The sequence below is a fragment of the Nyctereutes procyonoides genome, unplaced genomic scaffold (assembly GCF_905146905.1).
Source record: "Nyctereutes procyonoides isolate TBG_1078 unplaced genomic scaffold, NYPRO_anot_genome, whole genome shotgun sequence".
NCBI classification, from domain to species: Eukaryota; Metazoa; Chordata; class Mammalia; order Carnivora; family Canidae; genus Nyctereutes; species Nyctereutes procyonoides.
In genome coordinates this window covers 41,443-62,228 of record NW_026575035.1, presented here as the reverse complement: position 1 = coordinate 62,228, position 20,786 = coordinate 41,443, and the positions used below count along the sequence as shown (strand labels likewise).

Sequence of the window (20,786 nt, the reverse complement as noted above, 5' to 3'; positions counted from 1 at the left end):
CCAAAACATAAAATTACAGCCATGTGTGCCATCCCCGCTCCTGGCCAGCTCAGCAGATTATAGCTATTCTGATGATAGCTGTTTGAGTGAGAAATTGTGTTTATGATTTTTGTTGCAAAACACATTGCATTTATTACATTCGCTTAATCTAAAAGGAGTTTACAATAGGTCTAAGAGTATGTTAAGCCTCAGATGTAAAAAAAAAAAATTAAAAAAATACACAGCATAACAACCAACTATGCTTGACAAATAGGCAACGGATCAGTTCTATTAATAGCAAGATTCCCATAAGCATGTCAGCATCTTTACCCTCTAGGTCTTGAAAACCCTATCTTAAAAAAAAGAAAAAAGAAAATTGAGCCCCTGTTCTCCATGTATGTATTTTTATAAACTTCACACGTGCAGTCTCTTGGCAATCCTATTAAATATCAGCACAGCTTACTTGGTGTCTTATACGAGACAGATGCCCCCACCTTGAAGCTACTGCCTCTGGGAAGCAAATGCCATGCTCTCTCCTTCTGGAACAGAAATAAAAAGTCTTACTTTATCCAGGTCAAGACCAACAGACTAAAATAAGGCAAAGGAGGATATCTCTGTTCTATTAAATGGACTTGGAAGTGGGTGGGAAGACACATAGTGCCCCAGCATCAAACTCTATCAGCAAAGCAGGCAGCTCCCTTCTTGGAGGCTCTTGAGGGGAGTGGGGACAATAGCCACTTCCCTGAGAACTTCTCAGGTGCCACTTCCTCCACTAGAGCTGCTGGCTTCTAGCACATGTACTATGAATGTCTCCAAGATCATATGATCTCTCTCCTTTCCCATATTCCTGGGATAGTAATACTCAAGAACTTCTATTCTTGGATGTCCCAAAAATCAGACCCCAAATTAGAATCAGGTTGTGAGGGAACCCTCGGTGGCGCAGCAGTTTAGCGCCTGCCTTTGGCCCAGGGCGCGATCCTGGAGACCCGGGATCAAATCCCATGTCGGGCTCCCGGTGCATGGAGCCTGCTTCTCCCTCTGCCTGTGTCTCTGTCTCTCTCTCTCTCTCTCTCTCTCTCTCTCTCTCTCTCTCTGTGACTATCATTAATTAATTAATTAATTAATTAATTAAAAAATTAAAAAAAAAGAATCAGGTTGTGAGACTCCGCTGCCTCTGTGCAAGGGGCTCGCCAGTCCAGTGGTAGGATTCGATGGTGGTGACCATTGATCCCATAAATAAAATTTATTAGGGGACACCTCTCTCCAAATGCATACATTATCCAGTCCTATGACCCAGGGATAAAAAGAGGACTGTGTCCTCCCATTCATTCCTTCATTCAACCATCTGATAATGTTTACTAAAAGCTTGCTCCTTGCTGGGCCCTTGGGCAGCAGGGAATATGCAAGGTCTGTCCCCCTCTTGGAATTTATATTGAGCTCCAGAGATGAGCATGAGGAATAAACCAATCATTACATAATTGTATAATTACAATGTGATGAGTATGATGAAGTGCACTGTACAGTGAGAACTGACCTGACCCACACTGGGGGGTCAGAAAGGATTGCAAAGGCAACAGGCCAGTTGCAATCTGAAGTGCACTAGAGACCAGGGAGGTTCCCTGGCAGCTGGCAGAGGGGAGGCTCCTGCAGAAGCCACAACTCCAAGGAACAGGATACCTGGAAGGGGTGAAGAAAGCACTGACAGCGAAGGAATGAGGCAGGTGTTGTGTGCAAAACAGAGATCTGAAGGAGACCCTGGAGGCCTCCAGTGGGATTTACCTGGATTTAAACAGAGAGGGGCATGGTCATATTTGTCCTTTCAAAATACGACCTCAAAAAAAAAAAAAAAAAAAACCACCTCAAGGCACCTGGATGGCACAGTCGGTCAGGTCATGGGTCAGGTCAGGTCATGACCTCGGTCCTGGGGGGTCAGCTCAGATCATGATCTCAGGATCTAGGATTGAGCCCAGGGAGGCTCCACACTCAGTGGGGAGTCTGCTTCAGATTCTTTTTCCCTCTCTCTCTCCCTCCCCCCTCTGCCCTGCCCCTCCCCACTTACATGTGCTCACTCTAAAATAAATAAATAAAACCTTTAAAAATTAAAATACAACACAATACAATACCACCTCTAGAGGGGCCTTCCTGTCCCCTCTCCCTCTGGCACATGCACTGTTCTGAAGGCCCCCTGCAGCCTCTACTCAGGCACCGTCCGCCAGCACTGCGATTGTCTGTTTTCCTGTCTGCACTAACCGAAATTCATATCTATCTTTTTAGTGCAACAGAAAGAGAACTGAGAATTGCACCCTGGTCTGGCACTCACAAGGTCACACACGCTTTAGCTTTTCAATTATCACTGCCTGATGCCGTGACAAGGCCCAGTAACTATAGACTCCTGGTTTGCAAACTTCAGCCTGTACCAGAATCACCTGGAAAGTTGTTGAAATGGACTGGGGGGCCCTTCCCCGAGCTTCCCATTTCAGTGGGTCTGGGGCGGGGGAGGAGGAGTGTGGGGGAGGGAAGAGTCTGCACTTCTGAGAAGTCCCAGGTGATGCCCCTGCTGCGGTCCAGGACAACACTTGGAGAAGCAGTTACTCAACCCCACAAGACCATCAGCTACCAAAAGAAACCCATGCATGGCATTAGTGCCGAATAAGAGAGAGAGAGACAGAGAGACAGAGAAGGAAAGGAAGGAAAAGGGAAAAAAATGAAACGAAAGGAAAAGAAAAGAAAAATTTTACCAGTATCTGTATCTTGGAAGTCAGAGCAAACCTACAAAAACAGATTTTCTTGAGTGAGCAAATCTGCCTGGCTTTTACACCTAGAAATCGGCCTCGCACTGGGTCCCCCTGACAAGCTTTGGCAGCCACTCGGGCACCAGATTTCTCGAATCCCCAAGCTTTAGAAGTGGGAAATGTTGCAGAATTCACCAGTCACAGCTACAGGACTCCAAATAGTGACACTGGGTGGCAAATACAACTTCTGCAGCACATCAGACCTCAATCTGGTGCACTCCATCTGAGGGCCCCGAGCCCAAGCCCACAGCCCCTGCTAATCCAGTGCGGGCCTCTGAGCTCCCATTTGCAGCGGGTGAGAAACAGAGCAAACAGCACAGGCTTCTCCCGAGACTGTACGTGTTCTTGCACATGGCCCTATCAAATACCAGACATTTCTTGGTGAGAAGTCAGATACCATCCACCAATTTTCTAAATTGCTAATCAGAAAATTGCTGCAATAGTTAATTCTGCATTCTACATTTGAATAAACAAAATAAAAAATAATTAGACCAAAACAATCACAATGGTCCTAAAAGCACACTAATGGACAAAATTAGCTTATTCAAATTTGTTGCGACATTCATCAGAACACTTGCTGGTCAATTTGCTTAATGAGTGCTCACTTTTCCCTTAATTTTTCTTGGGTGACATTCACTTAGAACAACACATTAAGCTGGCTACCCTTCTGCAAAGAATTCTTAATGACCAGCTCTGTTTTCAAAATGATTTCTTCTCATCTCTTTGTAGAAAATAAGAGGAAATGTCTGAAAATGATCTTACTATGTTTTCCAGAACTTTTTTTAAAAAGTTTCTAATATGTCCATTGAGAAAGTTTTACTCCTTCCTTATAGGACTTTAGAATGATGGCTATCCTTAAAAGCAGGGGGATAAAGAGGCCAATTCTAAAATTGTAACCTTCTAGTAGGTAATTTAAATCAATGGCCAGTTGAAAGAAACTCAAGCTGGAGGAAAGAAATTTAGTATTTTTGGAAACCTAAATTAATATTATGTCAAGCCCTGGGAGCAGATTTTTTTCAAATGACTATAATTAAAGATATGTGAATTTTTCACAGGAGAAAAAAAGCTGAAAGTGAAAAATGCACCTAATTAAGTAATGATTTTATCTTTATTAGATGGTATTAAAAATATTATGTGGTTTAATGCTTTTAGAACCATAAAACAGCATTCTCTCTTTCACAATTCAAGGAATATTACACCAAACAATGGCAAAAGTGTGTCACTTTCTGTATGTTTTTCTCAGAAACAAAAGCTCAGATAGGAGTTTCCTGGTACTCTTATGATTTCAACCATTACATTTTGTCATAAATAAGCTTAGAAAGTTAATGCTAGGTAGACCATAAAGTGTTCAGTTCTGGTTTTCAGATAGCTACAACTACTAACTTTTCTCTCTACACCACATTTTTAATAACTTATTTTGTAAGAAAAATATTTTTAAAGTCAGCTACCAGTGATGTTTCAAGACTTTTCTACTTCGGTCCCAATTTGGTAGACCAAAAAGTTACCGAATCTTATGTTAAAAAGTCTATGTAGAGGCACCTAGGTGGCTCAGTTGGTTAAGTGTCTGCCTTTAGCTCAGGGCACGAGCCCAGGGTCCTGGGATTGAGCCCCTCATCTGGCTCCCCACTCAGCGAGGAACCTGCTTCTCCCACTTTCCCCACCCCCAAATCTTAAAAAAGAAAAAAAAAGTCTATATAGATTCTGGCAAGGTGGCAGCAATGGTAGTAGCCTAATTATTGGATCTCCCCTACCTGCACCCACCCTAACGCTAAAAAAAAAAAAAAAAAAAAAAAAAAGACAAATAAAGCAGAACCAAAACCCCAAGAACAACATCTACAACAAACCCAAGGTGATAGAGTATTCCCACCAATCCTATATATGACAAGATGAGGAAAACCAACCAACAGCTTCAAGAAATTTCAGAGAGCCATTCTCGAGAACACCCCCTACAAACTGGATGACATTACAGTTTTTAATTTCCCTAGTTAAGTGCAGAGGGAATTGTGACCCACAGATGTCTCAGTGCTGGAATGTCCTGGGTGGGGGGAGGACTGATTCTTATAAAAAAACAAGAGAGGAGAAAGCCCCCGTATGGAGGAGAAACTGCTGAGGATGAATCTAAGAAGAGCAAAACAGGAGCAAAGGTTGGGTGGGCAGGTGGGAATGGGAACCAAAAATGTAAGATCTTAGACTTTTGAAAAGTAGAGTCCACATACCACTCTGTGAAAACAACGTAAGTGGTACTCCAGAATTGTGAAACTAGGAAAGCTATACCGGCCCCACTAAAAGCACAGGAAAACCCATAGTGAGCAACAGAAAGGAACCACAGCTGAATTCCAAAGTTATTTAAAGAAAAAATAAGGAGCAGAATAACATCCCCAGTACAGACAATAAAATCATGCCAGAAAAAAGGAAAACAGATGTAAACCACAACCCGGTATTTCAAAATAAGCTAAAAGAAATGAAATCAAAGAAGCTATAAAGAACCACATAAGACGTTTTAAAACCCAGAAATTAATTGACTGGAGAGAATGGAAGAGTGGAGGTAGTGAAGAAACCCAAGAAAAGAACTAAGAAAAGAAGTAAAAGAAATGAAGGGTAAATTTTTTTAAAACACACACACACACACAGCACATAAAATGAATTGTGCCTTAAAAGAACTGGAAGATAGAGAGGAACAAAATTTTTTAATTCACATAAATGATGAAGACACTGAAAGGTTTTGGGAGAAAGTGATCATCATAGAAGACAGGCAAAGAAGATCTAACACACATATAATGGGAGTTCCTGAAGCCAAAAAAAAAAAGAATAGGACAAACAGCTAAAGCTATGCTACAAGAAAACTTTCCGGAGTAATTACACATTTAAGTAGCATTATTATGTGACTAGAAAACTCAACACAGAGTGGCCGACACCGTAAAATACTACTGGACTTCAAAGAATAAAAGCAAAACACATTCCTTTGGGTATCTAGGCAAACCTACCAAGTTAAACGTGAGGAAAAGAAAATCAGAGTATCAGCCGACTTGGACAACACTTTATGGCAAAAGACAGTACCGTAAAATATTAAAGATACTTGAGCAAAGAAAAGATGAGCCAAGGACTTTACATCAGCCAACCTGACTTTGAAGTAGAAAGGTGACAGACAAGCTGTTGTGAGCATGTAATTCAGGAAATACTTCCCATGAGTGCTTCCTGAAGCATCTAGCAGAGAGGATGAGCTTCAGAAAAACAAACAGCCAGGAAAGACAGGACAGAAGGACCAGTGGCCAGCATCAAATAGATATTTACCAGGAGAACAGAGCAGTAACAAAGAAGAGAGGAGAACATGTAATTATCATATATTCTGATAAAGCAATTTTAGTACAGCTATCATTAAAATTAGGGGAGGGAGGGAGGGAGGGGCATTTGAAAAGTAGTATATGATCAACTGATTGTATAGATAGTAACTGGGATGAAAGGACATGACTTCAAATGCCAAGCTGGGGGTGGGGGAGGGAGAAGAAAGAACAGGCTTCTAGCTAATTTAAATGTTACTCACAGAAATAGAAAATAGCACCCCACCACCACCACCAAAGAGTGAAACAAGGGTATTATAGAAAAGTATTAGCATAAAAGCAACCAGCAGAATGAAAAAATACCAATTTTTGCCAGCACCCCAAGGAATACCAAAAGAGCGGAAAGAAAGTAGACTAACAGAAGAACACTCCAATTATTAAGTAATCTTGTTAGGGGAAAAAAAAAAAAAAATATATATATATATATATATATAAACCGGAATAGGACCAAATCTCTAAATCACAAATGCATAAGAAATACAGGGGACAAAGAGCCTGTTCACCAGCACCATGGGGATGCAACCAGAAGAATCAGCAGAATCCTGCACAGGACCAGTACTCAGTTCCTTCAACGGAAATGGGGGAATAGGACCTATGGGTGGCCCAGCAGTTTAGCGCCTGCCTTTGGCCCAGGGCGCGATCCTGGAGTCCCGGGATCGAGTCCTGTGTCGGGCTCCCGGCATGGAGCCTGCTTCTCCCTCTGCCTGTGTCTCTACCTCTCTCTCTCTCTCTCTCTATGTCTACACTGAATAAATAAATAAAATATTATAAATAAATAAATAAATAAATAAATAAATAAATAAATAAATAAATAAGAAATGACTTAAAGACCACATGAACCAACTGCAATATGGAAATCTCATTTGGATTCTGTATCAAATGTGTACAAATTGGTGTGCCTATTTTCATACATATTTTTATAGGTATTATATTTCCACAGGGAAACTGTGACTCCTGGGTAATCAACAACATCGTGGGAAATACATTGACTTGGAAAGCTGTGACACTGGCATTATCACTACATGTGGGGAGGGTAATCTTTGTATTTCAGAGCTACATACTGAAAACATGTCTAGATGAAATCCCACGATGCGTGAGAGGTACCTCGAAATAATGGAAGGATGAAGTGGACAAAGATGAAACAGAAAACGCTGCTTGCTGATCCAACTGTTGAAGCTGGATGGTAGGTATAGGAAAGTTCATTACACTATTACCTAGGTCTGAAATAGCCTTGTGCTTTGTATATTTAGATATGTAGATATATATCAATTTTTATGTATATACACATATATCATTTTCGTTTTTCAGAGAGAGAGAGAGCATGAGTGCCTGGAACAGGGTTTGAGGGAGAGGGAGAGAGAGCAGCATCTTAACCAGGGAGGGAGTGGGGCTCCATCTCACAACCCTGAGATCATGACCTGAGCCCAAATCAAGGTTTGGATGCTTAGCAAACTAAGCCATCTGGGTGCCTCTATATTTTAAAGTTAATGTGAGGTTCAATTGCTCCATCTTTTTTTTTTTTTAAGGTTTATTTATTTCTTTTTTGAGAGAAAGAACCCATGTGTCAAAACAGGGGGGTAGGGAGGGGGAGAGGGAGAGAATCTCAAGCTGACTCCCCGATGAGCACGAAGCCTGAAATGGGGCTGGATCTCACCACCCTGAGATCGTGACCTGAGCCAAAACCAAGAGTGGAATGCTAATGCAACAGCCACCCAGGTGCTCCTCAATTGCTCCATCTTAAGATAAAATGGCTACTACTAGGTTTTCAGACAACCCAAGGAATAGTCTAAAAGTTCCAGGCCCCCTACTTTTTTTTTTTTAACCCTTTTCTAGTTAATTGATAGCAAACTTAAACAGGATCTATTTAAACTAGGCCCTGAAATTCTCACCCAAAACAGTGGGAACTAACCAGTGATGACTGACCACACTGGATAAAAATAATTCCCTGACTTAGAAACACCAGTCTTTTGTCAAACGTGAAGCAAGTATATGACAGCAACGGGTCCCATCATTACTTAAGGACCCACACTTGTATATCTTAAAGCTGGTCATCTCAGCAAAATTGTTAGCTGACACCCTACCAAGCACCTGGGGAAATTTTGAAGGCCTTCCCGCCAAAGCTGTGGTCACTGGGGCCGCACCGTCTTGCCCACAACTCACAGGGGTACCACTCTCCATTGCCAGATGGTCTGTATATTGGATTCCTTCCTGAGCATCAACCCACAGTATACCAAAGGTGACAACAGTCCTACTCCATGCCCAAGAAACCGACAGAGAAGGAACTTTCTAGTCCTCAGTAATTCTCATCTGGGGGAGTCCTAGATTTGAAAACTAGAGAGCTTATCACTTCATGGATCTTTGAGAGGCCACTCTCAGGCTATACAGAGAGTCACCTGAAGCCAAGCTGCTGCCACCCCACCCTGGCCACCTACGGTGACAAGAGAGTGGCACACGATGCGCCCAATACCTGTCCTGGGCTGAATGGCCCAGAGTCGGACACAAGCTGCCATCGGCGGATCGTAGTTATCATGAAACCCAAAGATGGTCCGATTTTAACAAGAAAAGGCTGAATTTAAAAAGGAGGTGAAGAGTCTCTAGTCCTTGGAGACGACCTGAAGAGCACTCAGGCTTGGACCCCTGGAGGATCTCTCTCAGCTGTGAAAAAGCATTCTGGTACATTCTGAGAAAAATGATTCCAAGCCTCCAGCCGGTGGGTCCTTCCAGGAAAACCTGCTCATGTGGCTCATCGTTGTTCTGGAGGCCCCTTCCCTGGGCCCCTCGCCCCTTCCCTGTCTCTCCTCTTTCCCCTTCTGGTTTGCCTTCTCCAGTCCCTCCTCCTTCCTCGTGAACCCAGGCCGCCCCGACCCCCCTGAGAAACCTTTACCTTTCTCTGCTCTCTTCCCTAAGTGACCAGAACACAGAACTGAAATAAATCTATATTAAGCCGCTTTCTATGAGAGACCCTAGGCTTTCTTCTTCTCTTTCTGGGCTCTTTGTGGGGCCTGGGCTCATGAGCCAAAAAAAGAATTCACTGGAACAGAAGCCCCAAAATGAGGAGGATTTTTGCTTGGTGCTCTCCCCACTGCTCTCCCCACTCCCCCGATGCTTTAACAATCCTGGATGAGCCAACCTATGAATGTTAAAAGATCTTAAATTTTAAATTTTAAAAATTAAATTTAAAAAGATTTTATTTTAAAAGGTCAGTTTAAAAGATATTAGAAGGGACCAAGGGAATGAAACTGAGTCATAAGACTACAATTTTATGGATAGAGCTGCTGGTCCAGATTTCCCATAGGGACACAGAAGCCGGCTTATACCCTGCTAAGGACTGTCCTCACCTGCTGGCCTGCCACCACCTCAGCTCTCCAGCATCCCCCTCCCTTGGCCAGCCTCTCTTTGGAAGGCAGTCATTCCGAACCTAAGGTGATCATTTTAAATAATATCCCTTGAAAATGCACAAATGTAAATTAGGCTACACATTCAGATCTACTAAAAAATTCATAAACCCTTCTACATATGCTAGTTTATTTTAAAAAGCAAAAGAGGAGGGGGGGTTCTTTTTTTTTTTTTTTTTACGAAAGTGATGCCTTTGGGTTGAGCTAGAAACGTGTCTACTATTTCCCTGCAGTAAATACCCTGACGATACTATAAGTAGAAAAAAAAAATGTTTCCACATCCCAATTAAACCTTTTCAAGTGGCTCTTCTAATGCCATCTTTTGGATTAAGAATCCGGGTTTCATTTAACAATGACAAGAAGCCTAATGACCACCCTGTGTGGTTTTTATTACCAGGCCAGTTCTTAAAACGAAGATCTTCCCAAGGTACATGGACTCAACGTCACCCATTAAAAGAGAAATCAGTGGAAATCAGAATGGAAATGCATTTAAAACACTTCACAAGCCAAAAGACCGAGTCGGTTTAAAAGTACCCATAGCCTTTCCAAGTAGAAGAATTCTCAATTTTTTTTAACATGCTCTTGTTTTCTTTCAAACATGCGCCAGCCCAGTAACAGAGAGCCAATGCCCCCACCTCCCCACCCCATCACACTTCTAAAATCGCCAGTGTTTTCCCCAGAAGCCAAATCTATATTAGAAACCTTTCTATAAATACCTCCTTCCAATAAAAAGACACACCAAATAATCCCCAAAATTCTTTGTGATGATATCCCCTTTGTTCTAACTCTGCTAAGCAATTCTGCTGCTGTTTACCAGCCTACCTACATAGGTCATTCTATGTAAATTACTGGCAGCCCGGGATTGTTTTTGAAGAATTTTCTAACACCCTTTGAAATAACCTGAATCATCTGGGGTAAAAATCCCAAAGAAGCTAGGTATTTTGCCTCACTCACTCAACTCACTCGGGAACTTAAAAGATGCAAGCGAAGGAGTGAGGGTGTCTCCTCTTTTCATATTTCCCTATAATATTTTTTTTCCACTTGGTCAGGAACAAAGGCACTCCCAGGTGAGTGCCATCACACACCTTTTTTTTTTTTTCACACCTTTTCTTTAAGTGATTGACTTTTTCTCCCACCAACAGCCACCTCCTCACCCAAGGCTCCCTGCTTTGGGGAGGGCGGGAAACCAGTGCCCCCAATTACCTTCTAAATGCCCTCTAGTGCAGAGTGGAGAACCCAGAACAGAAGCTCAAGATGTCCTAAACCCTACAGGAGAGCTTGATTATCAAGGTTGAGAGGCTTTGCTTATTCCTGGTTTTTTTGGAGTGGGTTTTTTTTTTTAAAGGAATGGGTTTATGCAGATTGCCACACGCCTGGATTATCATTTTACTAAATATTTAAAATCTGCTAATAAGTAAAGAACCAAAAAAACCATCTAGTGCCACTACGGGACGTTGAGCCTATGAAATCTGTAATCTTGGCTGGCTGTGGGGAGGTAGGAAGGTGAGGGAGGGTAATTAGCCCTGGACTTAAAAGCAACTCAAAGTACGTATCCGTGGCCCTACTCTGGATTTGCATTGTACATGCATCATGTGTAATACATGCAAAAGGAAAGTCTGTAGTTTTTCCATTTTTTAAAGTTAATTTCTCTGAATAAGTAACTACCTGACCAGATTACACTTAACAAAAATCTCCTCACATATGGCACCGGAGGAAATACTGCAATTACTGACGAATCAAAAAAAAAAAAAAAATCCTCAGAAATTACCATATCTCATCTTCCAGTAGATTCTTTCCATGGGAGTCTTTTGGCTAGCTGAAACCCTTTCCTTTAAGATTCACACCTTACCCCATGCCTTCACCGAGATTTAACTCAGGCCCCACATCTTCCTCTGATTCAGCCTCTCTCCTCCAGAAGGATGCCTATGCCTCTAATCCAGTGGTAATGAATATGCATCCTGGCTTCTGGTCCAGGACTGGTATTTAAATCTTATTACAAATCCTATTACATTAGCACCGACCCCAGCCCTTATCTTCCCATAGCTCTCAGGCTCCTTCAAGGCAGGGATCACATCTCAGAGCATCATCACACATTTCAACATGACAAGTGAAATGGCATAATCAACTGGAAGCTGTTGAATTGCAATTTCATTTCTACCGTCCTCCCTACTGGACGGCTGAATGATCTGATCTGTGCCATTGAGCCATGACCATGAAATGACCCAAGGGAAAGGGCAGGTGGGAAGGGAAGTCTGGGGGGTGGGCAAGCCACAGGGCGAGCAATCCACCCCTGAGCAATCAAGGAAAAAGGACTTCCTTCATCCTCACAGATCTCTGGGCCTAGCTGCAGCACGGCTGGCTTTCTCTCAAAATTATCAGTGGGGGGATCACAGAGCACAGTGGTTCTCAGGTTAGGGTGAATTATGATCGATTATAGATTCCTCTGGACCTCGGACTTCCTTTTGTTCCTCTTACTTTGGCACTTGGCTTAAGCGATCCCACAACTGCATGATCCACTCTGGTGAGACAGCCCCAAACCCTAAGAGATCAATAACCCAGGCTTAAGCTGTGGGTTCTTTATTGGCTATTTTCAATATGGCCAAAAACTGTGAAGAGTGGTGGATCACGTTAGAGTCGAACCCGAATTTAGAGAAACACTCTTCCCAAAGCCAAGGCAGGAAAGAAGGAAAAAGTGGCTGGTGATTTTATTTAGAAACGATTTCAGACAGGCCCTTAAAGGGTCATCAGACCAGCTGAGGTAAGCAGGACCTAACCATTTCAATGACAATTATGTGGCTCTCCTCATACTTGCAGCAAAGACCCTATAACTAGCTCTGGCGATGCAATAACGTATTTTCCAAAGCTCCAATCAAAGAATCCACCCCCCGCCCCAACAAAAAAAATCTCAATTTCCTTCTGGGGCAATTTAAACTATTCTCACTTCGTCCCATTCTTCACTCACATATTGCAAATATTTGAAGACTGTCATTCCCTAAAACTTCCTCACCTTATCTTCTCCAGGCTTAATAAATCCAATTTCTTTAAGTTGCCTTCAAAGGGCCTATTTGCCAAAGCTTTAATCAACTCTGTCCTCCCTCACACCCACACTGTCCATTCTGTTCTCTGAGAAAACCAACAAACACTCTTGAAAAATGGCTTCATGTGGAGAATAAATGCAGAATTATCCTCCTGCTATGTATTTCTTTTCGTGAAAATTTACCTTTCATTGTATGACTGACACACAACACGCAATTCCTTAAAAATCCCCAAATCCTACCATTCATATCACACAGCCATGTCCTGTTGACTTCTGGGGCACAGTTTTGCTCTTACGTGGACCCGACCCTAAGAAGTATCCCATTTGTATCTACCATCATGAAATGGAGTTTCAAGGAAATGTGGCCTGTAAATAGTCAATAAATAAACACAACAGAGTCCAACGCCATATTCCTCTTCCTCCCCTCAAACGGACTGCTCCTCCTCTGGCTTTATTTCCATGTATAACATAGTACCTACCACCAGTTCTCTCAGTTACCCATGCCTACTGGGAACTCATGCTCCCCTTCCCCTCAATCTCATCCATGCCTGACACATCCAAGATGCCTGTAAATTTGCCAAGTGAATTTAGTCTGCCATCTTGATCTTCCCCACATCTCATTAGTGTTTTCCCTGCTTCCCTGAACATGCACCCTTAACACTCAGGCCCTCACGCCTCCTTCCCCCAGAGGCCACCTAAAGAGTCTGACCATCGCTCTACCCTGCTCCCCATCAACACATAGCTCAGCCATGAGACTGTCCCCAAAGAGGCTCCTGAGAAACTCTCCCTTAGGTGTCTATACCCCCATGTTCACAGCAGCATTATTCAGAACAGCCAAAAGGGGGGGAGAAGCCACCCAGTGGTCCATTGATGGATGAAAGGATAAACAAAATATGGTATAAACTTATACATGTGCATATGCATATGCATACTTACATACACATATACATACATTTCCCTCCTTAAAGAGGAAGGAGATCCTAACATATGTTACAACGTGGATGAACCTTGAAGACATTATGCCAAGTGAACTAAGCCAGTCACAAAGACAAATCCTGAACGATTCCACTTCTATGAGGTCCCTAGAGTAGTCGAACTCGTAAATACAGAAAAACAAAATGACGGTTGCCAGGGGCTGGGGGAAGGGGTAATAGGGAGTTAGTGTTTAATGGGCACAGAGTTTGTTTTGCCAGATGGAAAACGTTCTGGATATGGACTGCCCAACAACGTGAACGTATACTTAACACTACTGAACTATACATCTAAAAATGATTAGGATAGTAAATATTACGTTATGTGTATTTTCCTAAAATGCACACACAAGCACATACACACCTCCCTTGGTCTTGGTTACCCACAGCAAGGGGGTGTCCAAGTTTTCAGGGGAGGTTGGGGATTGGATGGAATGGTGGAGCGAGCAGTCCTGGCCAGATGGTCAGCAAAACCCAGAGTCACTACGGGGTCAGGTCCACACTAGTCCTGACCTCTCAGCTCTTTTCAGAATCTGGACTGGGACGCCTGGGTGGCTCCGTGGTTGAGCATCCGCCTTTAGCTCAGGTCGTGATCCCAGGGTCCTGGGATCGAGTCCCACATGGGGCTCCCCGCAGGGAGCCTGCTTCTCCCTCTTCCTATGTCTCTACCTCTCTCTGTGTCTCTCAGGAATAAAACGATAAATAATCTTGAAAAAAAAAAAAAAAGAATCTGAACCAAACGCAACAATAAATATTCCCTCCCTCCAATGTTCCTTGAGGCTAATCAAAGAGCCCACCTTTCCTGCCTCTCTTCCCCTCCGATTCTCTACCCACCCCAACCACCACACCAACTGGAAGATGTGACAATCCTCAAATAAGATCCTAAGACTTGTCCTCTGTTCCCAGGGTTTTTTCCCAATTGAAGCCTCAACTACACTCTACCCTCCAACGCACAGAAATCACTTTGCACTTCTTTTGACACCAGGTTGGATTTAAATTGGAGGCTCTGCTCTCAGGCCCCCCTCCCCTCTGGCCCACACCTGTAGTGCCTGCGAGGACGAAGGCCTAGGGATTGACAGATCTTCCTAAGACCCGTTCTGAAAGGTTTACTGAGCATTTACTATGTTCAAATGCTGCACAAGTGCTGGAGAACGGGAGATGTTAAACTCACATCTACGGAGCACCGCTGTGTGTCCAGCCTGAGGCAAAGGCCAAGGTCAGCCAGGTCCCTCACTCCTAGGGAAGGTGGTCACAGAAAAACCCCTCACTCTTGAGGTGCTTTCAACCCCACTTCACAAAGTAACAGGGTCCCTGGACCCTAAGTGAGCTACCCTTACTTATTCACCTTGAGAAAATGGCCATTCTACAGACCTGTCCCGTCCTAAAGTTTCACCTGGAAATCCAGATCCACCAAGACAGGGCTAAGAATAAAGTGGAACAAAGAACCAGGGGGAGAACTATGCATTGTTGCCACTACCAGCGGATTTTTTTTTTTAAAAAAAGCTAGACATAAAAATAAAACAAAAAAAAAAAAAAGCTAGACATGAAGTGTACACATTTCTCACCTTAGTACCAAAAACAGCCCTCTACAAAATCTGGTTTCAAACCATTTCCAATTTTTTTTTCTAAGAGACAAAGCTGAAAGAGGGCCATGGAATCAGCCTGATGTGGAATTCCCATGCTGTCCCCGTGAGACACCATGCTAGGGCATGTGATCCCCTTTTGGGAGCCCATGCCATCATCCCCGGGTCACACATGAAGGACTGAGGCTTACAGAGAGGAAGAGTCCTCACCCAGATCGCACAGGTGGCAAGGGGCCCAAGTGGACACAAACCACAGTTGGTCCCATTTAGGAGCCCAAGGTCTTAACTCTGATGCCACCCGCCCTGGATAACAATTTAGCCTGACGTTTGCAAGTGTGGAAAATGTAACCATCAGAAAAGGAGGCAGGTACCCAACAAAGTGTGTAGTAACCAAAATATAGCATGAAGGCCAGAGCATAGGATGAATGGAAAAATCAGCAGATGTGAATGTTTTCACTGGAGAAATCTTCTGAGTTTGTTTGTCTTTCTGGGGGAGGAAAAAAAAAAAAGTTCAACATCCATCCAGTCTCCGAGTAGGGATTCCCAACGGTTAGGTCAAAAGCTATATAAAACTCAAAACACGAAGTAAAGTTTATTTCACGTTAAAAGCTGTCATGTTCGTACTTAATTGGTACCTTGCATGAAAGGTTCCAAAGAGAAACCGTCAAATTCTACATCCTCACAGAGCTCACTCACTCATTAGGTGCCCATCCCATCCCAGGCCCTGTGCCAAGCATCTGGACAAGAATCTCTTTCTGATTTTTAGGACAATCATATGAGAGTAGGCATGATTTCCATCTTGGGGAAAACAGTAATTCCTATTTTACAGATGGTAATTATTGACTGACATGTATTGAGCTTGTACTGGCAACCATTCTAAAAACGCTACACGTAGAACAGATTTACTGGAACAGAATGGTTTCGTAATTTAAAGTCACACAGCTGAAACGAGGGTGAAAAAGGAAATTCAGTGGGGTGACAGACTTGCTCCAAGCCCCCAAAGGTCTCAGCCACGAAGCCAGCAGACTAATTAATACAAGGCTGTCTTCACTACTTAGGCCTGTGCTCTGTCCCCTAGGTACCTGTCCACCAGGTACCTGTCCACCAATTACCTACCAGATACCCGTCCACCAAGTACCTGTCTACTAGGTACCTGTCCACTAGGTACCTGCATGGCCCATCTACGTTCACCAGCGCCTGAGGCTTAAAGTCTACAATGTCTAAGGGCTGGCAGCAAAGAGTGGTATCTCCTGGAGCCTCCTAAGGAACACAAATCCCATCTAAAGAGGCAGAGTTTTCCGTTCTTCAAGAGAACAGAGAAATCGAGAACTTGACATAAATTCTCCAGATTTTTAAGCACCGCCTCGATGTTTTCCTAAAAAGCAGCATGTGGGGGGAAACAAAACAAAACACACACGTCCAGGGGCCAGCAGCCGGTAACGTCTCCCTACCTAGTTAGAGTCTGAAGTCAAAAGCTGGGCTGTCTCGGGTCCCAAACGTCCAGAATCAGAGGTCCTGGGCCAGGCTTCCTCAGAGTCCCCTCCCCTTCGACACAGATTTACCCTGGCTTTGCCCTCTACTCACACCGGTGCCTCTGCTTACTCCCTGGCAGGTGCTCCTCGCTCTGGACTTGCAGTCACAAAGCCACCTTATTCAAGTTACAGAAACCGCCTATGAAATTTTGCACACTTGAGATTCCTTCCAAGGCCTTTCAGTCCCTTATTTGGAAAGTCCCCTCCCGTGCATGCTGCAAAACAAAGCACTTCCCTCGTCCCAGCCTGTGGACCCTCCAACTAAATCCATTCTGGAGCCAACGCTGCTGCAGCCTTGACCACTGCCTCCCTCGGAGAGGTTCTCATCCTGCAAGGCCAGCTTTAAGATTTCTGCTCGCTCGGGACACCGGGACACCGTGGCTCATTTCCCGGTGTCCTCTCATCGGCTGGTGGGGGTGGGGGGGTGGGGGGAGACTTGAGGAAATGAGTCAAAATCCTAAGGGCAACTTCTGGCAGCTGTCAACAACAGCAGCAAAATCCATCAGCACAACAACATCTGTCCCTAAACAAACGCGCACGACCAGGGAAGCCCAGGAAACACTTGGCCCGTTTCTGATGAGGATGTGTTTGGGGCTATGAGTGGTAAACTGCCTTTCTGGCTCAACTGTGCCCATTCAGGGTAAATGGCCGGTGGTGTGAACTCATTCCTGGCAGTCTGCTCTTTCACAGCTATGCCACAAGTATATGATAATGCTAAGAGCATTTTAATTTTTTTGGAGAGGGGGATGGAAACAAAAAATCTCAACTGACTTTCATCATCATTTGAGAGACCATTGGTCTTCATTTCCGAGGCCTTTGGAATGGGACACCTAGAGCCCTCAGGAGCAGGGTCAGTTGCCTAAGTACCCCCCCAGGGAAGCTATATTGAATGACTCCCCCTCCCCAGTGAATACTTCCCTCAAACTGAGAACACTTTAAGTCAGACATCGTAAGACAGGCAATTCTAGGTCTTTTTTTTACCAAAATTTGGAGGGCCATCCCATATTCTCAGACCCTCCAGTGATACCCCGGCATACAATATGTGCTCAGTGAATAGCTTCAAATGATCTCACAACTGATTCTGTTAAGGCTGTGAATGGATATACAGTTGGGCTAATGTCAGGCTTCACCACTGATGATTTTGATAACAGACTTATCCTCAGCAGTGTCTCCAGCTATAAAATGGTAAGGATGGTAAGACTACTGCCTCCAGGGCTTGTTGGGAGGACTAGAAATACCACATGAAACCCTCTCCCCGACTCCCCCACCCCAAAACACGGACCTGGCCCAGTTTTGAATAAAAAACAATTACACAACACACAAAATGAAATGTAAGGCACATCAGAGAATGCGTCGTGATAACACAGCATACAGACATTATCAAGTCATAAAAAAAAAAAAATGTGTGGATGAGGGGGAAAGACCAGAATGGGGCTAAGCAACTTTGCTGGGATCCCTTTACAGGACCACCGTATTATTCCCAACAGGATAAGAACCAAAATGTCCCTTGGCCAGCTGCTGGGTATGACTCTGGCCTCACACCTGCAGGAACGAGAGAGGAAAGTGTGATTCACTATTCCTGGCAGGCTCGTGTTGCCGGGCACAGGAGTTGTAAATACTGAGGGGAGCGGTGATGGAGGGTCCTACACGGAGTTGGCACCTCCTAGGTTGTATTCAAAGGGAAACTAGGCAAAGGTGGGGACTGGGGAGGAAGCAGGAATAAACCACACCCCCCTGCTTTAGCATAGGGCTCGAGCAGTAGCAACCACCAGTGGTCCCCGAGAGGGGAGAGGCAGAGCAATTTCAGGGAGCCAGAAAGGAATCAGGGAAAGAATTCCGAAAAACTGTAGTCTACACCCAGAACACTGGAAGAGGAGAATGTGGAACCCAAAGGATCCTTCATGATGCCGATGCCTCACTGTTCTCTGGAGGACACTGGGACCTCCAGAATTTAAATGACCTGCCAAGGGCACACCGCTAATACATGCTGCAAAAAGGAGAACGAGAAGGGCAGCTCAAGGCTCTGTCACTATACCACACTGCCCCCCAGGAGCCAGCCCTAAAACTCCCTCTGCCAAAAATCTATTGAAGGGAGCAGGATATTCACGAAGACAGAGGCGACCGATTCACGTAATTTTTAAAAAGGGAACTATTCCGCGTGGTCTGCCTTTTCTGGCGCCCTATTCGGGTCCCTGAACATACCTTAACTGCAATTTAAAATGCCAAGGCACAAAGACAGGAGGACCAAATGTGTCATTTGAAGCTTAAGCGGTCAAATCCGCCACGGAAACCGGGCCCTGGCTCATGATCCACGCCCCCACCCCCCCATCTCACAGGGTCCAGATGCAAGGCCTCTCTTCCTCCACAGGAAAGCCCGCACAATGCCTTCCAAGCCCGGGAGCAGGCCGGCTGGACCCGGGGACTTTAGGGGAAACGGGCCGGCGGTCAATGGAGTACACGACAGTTCATAACGATGCTTCCTTTTCTTTCTTTCTTTCTTTTTTTTTAAGCCCCTTAAATTCCAGTTGAGACTCACTTTCTGTCCTTGCACCATCGGGGTGGCCTTAAAGGGTCTTACAAAAAAAAAAAAAAATGACCTGGGTTTTACGGCTTAGCCGGGCGCCCTGCACTCGCTCGTGCACTAGCGACACCCAGAAAAAAAAAAAAAAAAAAAAAAACGGGGGGGGTGGAGGGGAGGGGAGGAATCTGACCCAGGGCTTCCAGGAGCCTGCAAGTCCTCCTCCTCCTCCTCCACCACCACCACCTTCAGACCCAAGTTCCCGCGCACACAGAACCGGGTTTTCACTACAGATGCAAGTACGATTTGCAGAAAGTTCCACTGCGTCTCCCACCCCCGCCCCCGGCGGCCCCGGAGGAGTGCAGCTGTCACGTGGGGCGGGGTGCTGCAAACCTCCCAGCTCCCAGGGAGGACGGGGCCCCCCGGCTCCAGGGCGCAGACCCGGCTGGAGCGGCTTGCAGAGCCCCGCCGGGCCGTCGGGGGGCGGGGGGGGCACGGGGCGCCCCGCGCGCGGTCCCTGCCTCCCGGCCGCTCGGAGGCGCGTGGCAGGAAAGAAACGGCCCCGCGGCGGAAAGGGGCGAGCCTCCGGCGTGGGATCTCCAACAGCAGAAAGTCTGCAGCCTAGCGGCGGCTTTGCACGCGCCCTGCCCAAGTTGTCCCCGCAGCCGCCGCCTCCAGGCTCAGGGGTCCGGCTCCCCGGGCGGACACGCCTATAACCGGGGGCGGGGGGCGACCCGGGGCGCGGCGGGGCCGGGCGGCGCGGCTCTGTCCCCAGCTCCGGGCCACAAAGGGCGCCCGCGGTGTGCAGAGAGGAGCCTCTGCAACTTCGCCCTCGGCGCGGCCGCGAACCTGCGCGCTCCGGCCTCACACGCGCAACTTTCAACAAAAGGAAGCAGCGGCCGCGCCTCGGTCGGCGCGCGGAGGTAACGCGCTGGGTGCGGACCCCGGACCCGCCCGCCTCGGCCCCCGCGCGCCCCGCGCACAAAAGCCGCCCCGAGCCGCACGGCTCGCGCCCTCCCGCCCCGCCGGACCCCAGCCCCGCGCCCCCGCCGCCCGCCCCAGGGGCTCCCCGCGCAGGTGAGCGAGGCAGGGCGCGGGGGCGTCCCGGGCACGCCTCGAGCCTCCGGAGGCGGAGAAGCACGGGCACCCCTGCGGGACCCCCACCCCCACCCCCAGCCCCAGCCCCAGCCCCGGCCAGCGGGCTGCAGCCCCGGGGCGCGCCGGCGGCGCCGGGGTGGGCACGCGGGGCGCGCGACCCGGGGGCCCACCTGTCTGGACGCCGAGCAGCAGGAGCAGGACGCAGAGAAAATCCCAGGCGCCGCGAGCGCCTCTCATCGCGGTGGCTGCGCTGGGACCGGAGCTCCGTTCCCCGTTCCTGCTCGCGCCCAAGTGCTCGGAGCGCGGCGGAGCCGAGCCCCCAGAGCGGCGAGCGCCGAGCGCCGAGCCGCGGCCCCTCCTCCCAGCGCCCTCCCTCCGCGCGCGGCCACGCCCCTTCCCCGCGCCCCTCCTCGCCTCCCCCCCCCCCCGCCCGGGGCTCGCGGGCCGCCGCGCCGCCGACGGGCTGATCCCCGGGGCCCTGCCTCGCGCCCCCTCTCCGCCTCCCCTGTGATGTGGTCGGGGGCCCGGCGCGGCTCCCGGGGA

General features: G+C 46.6%; 1 protein-coding gene across 3 annotated transcripts in view; it reads right to left on the bottom strand.

Moving 5' to 3' along the window:
* LOC129505409 (mast/stem cell growth factor receptor Kit-like) overlaps window positions 1-20,547 on the bottom strand; it is an 83,384-nt gene extending 62,837 nt beyond the window's left edge. For all 3 annotated transcript variants that reach the window (XM_055318451.1, XM_055318449.1, XM_055318450.1), the window contains exon 1: window positions 20,414-20,547. In XM_055318451.1, the coding sequence (XP_055174426.1) occupies window positions 20,414-20,480 (67 nt within the window). In that variant the 5' untranslated portion in view covers window positions 20,481-20,547. The remainder of the gene's footprint in view (window positions 1-20,413) is intronic.
* Window positions 20,548-20,786: the final 239 nt, after the last annotated feature.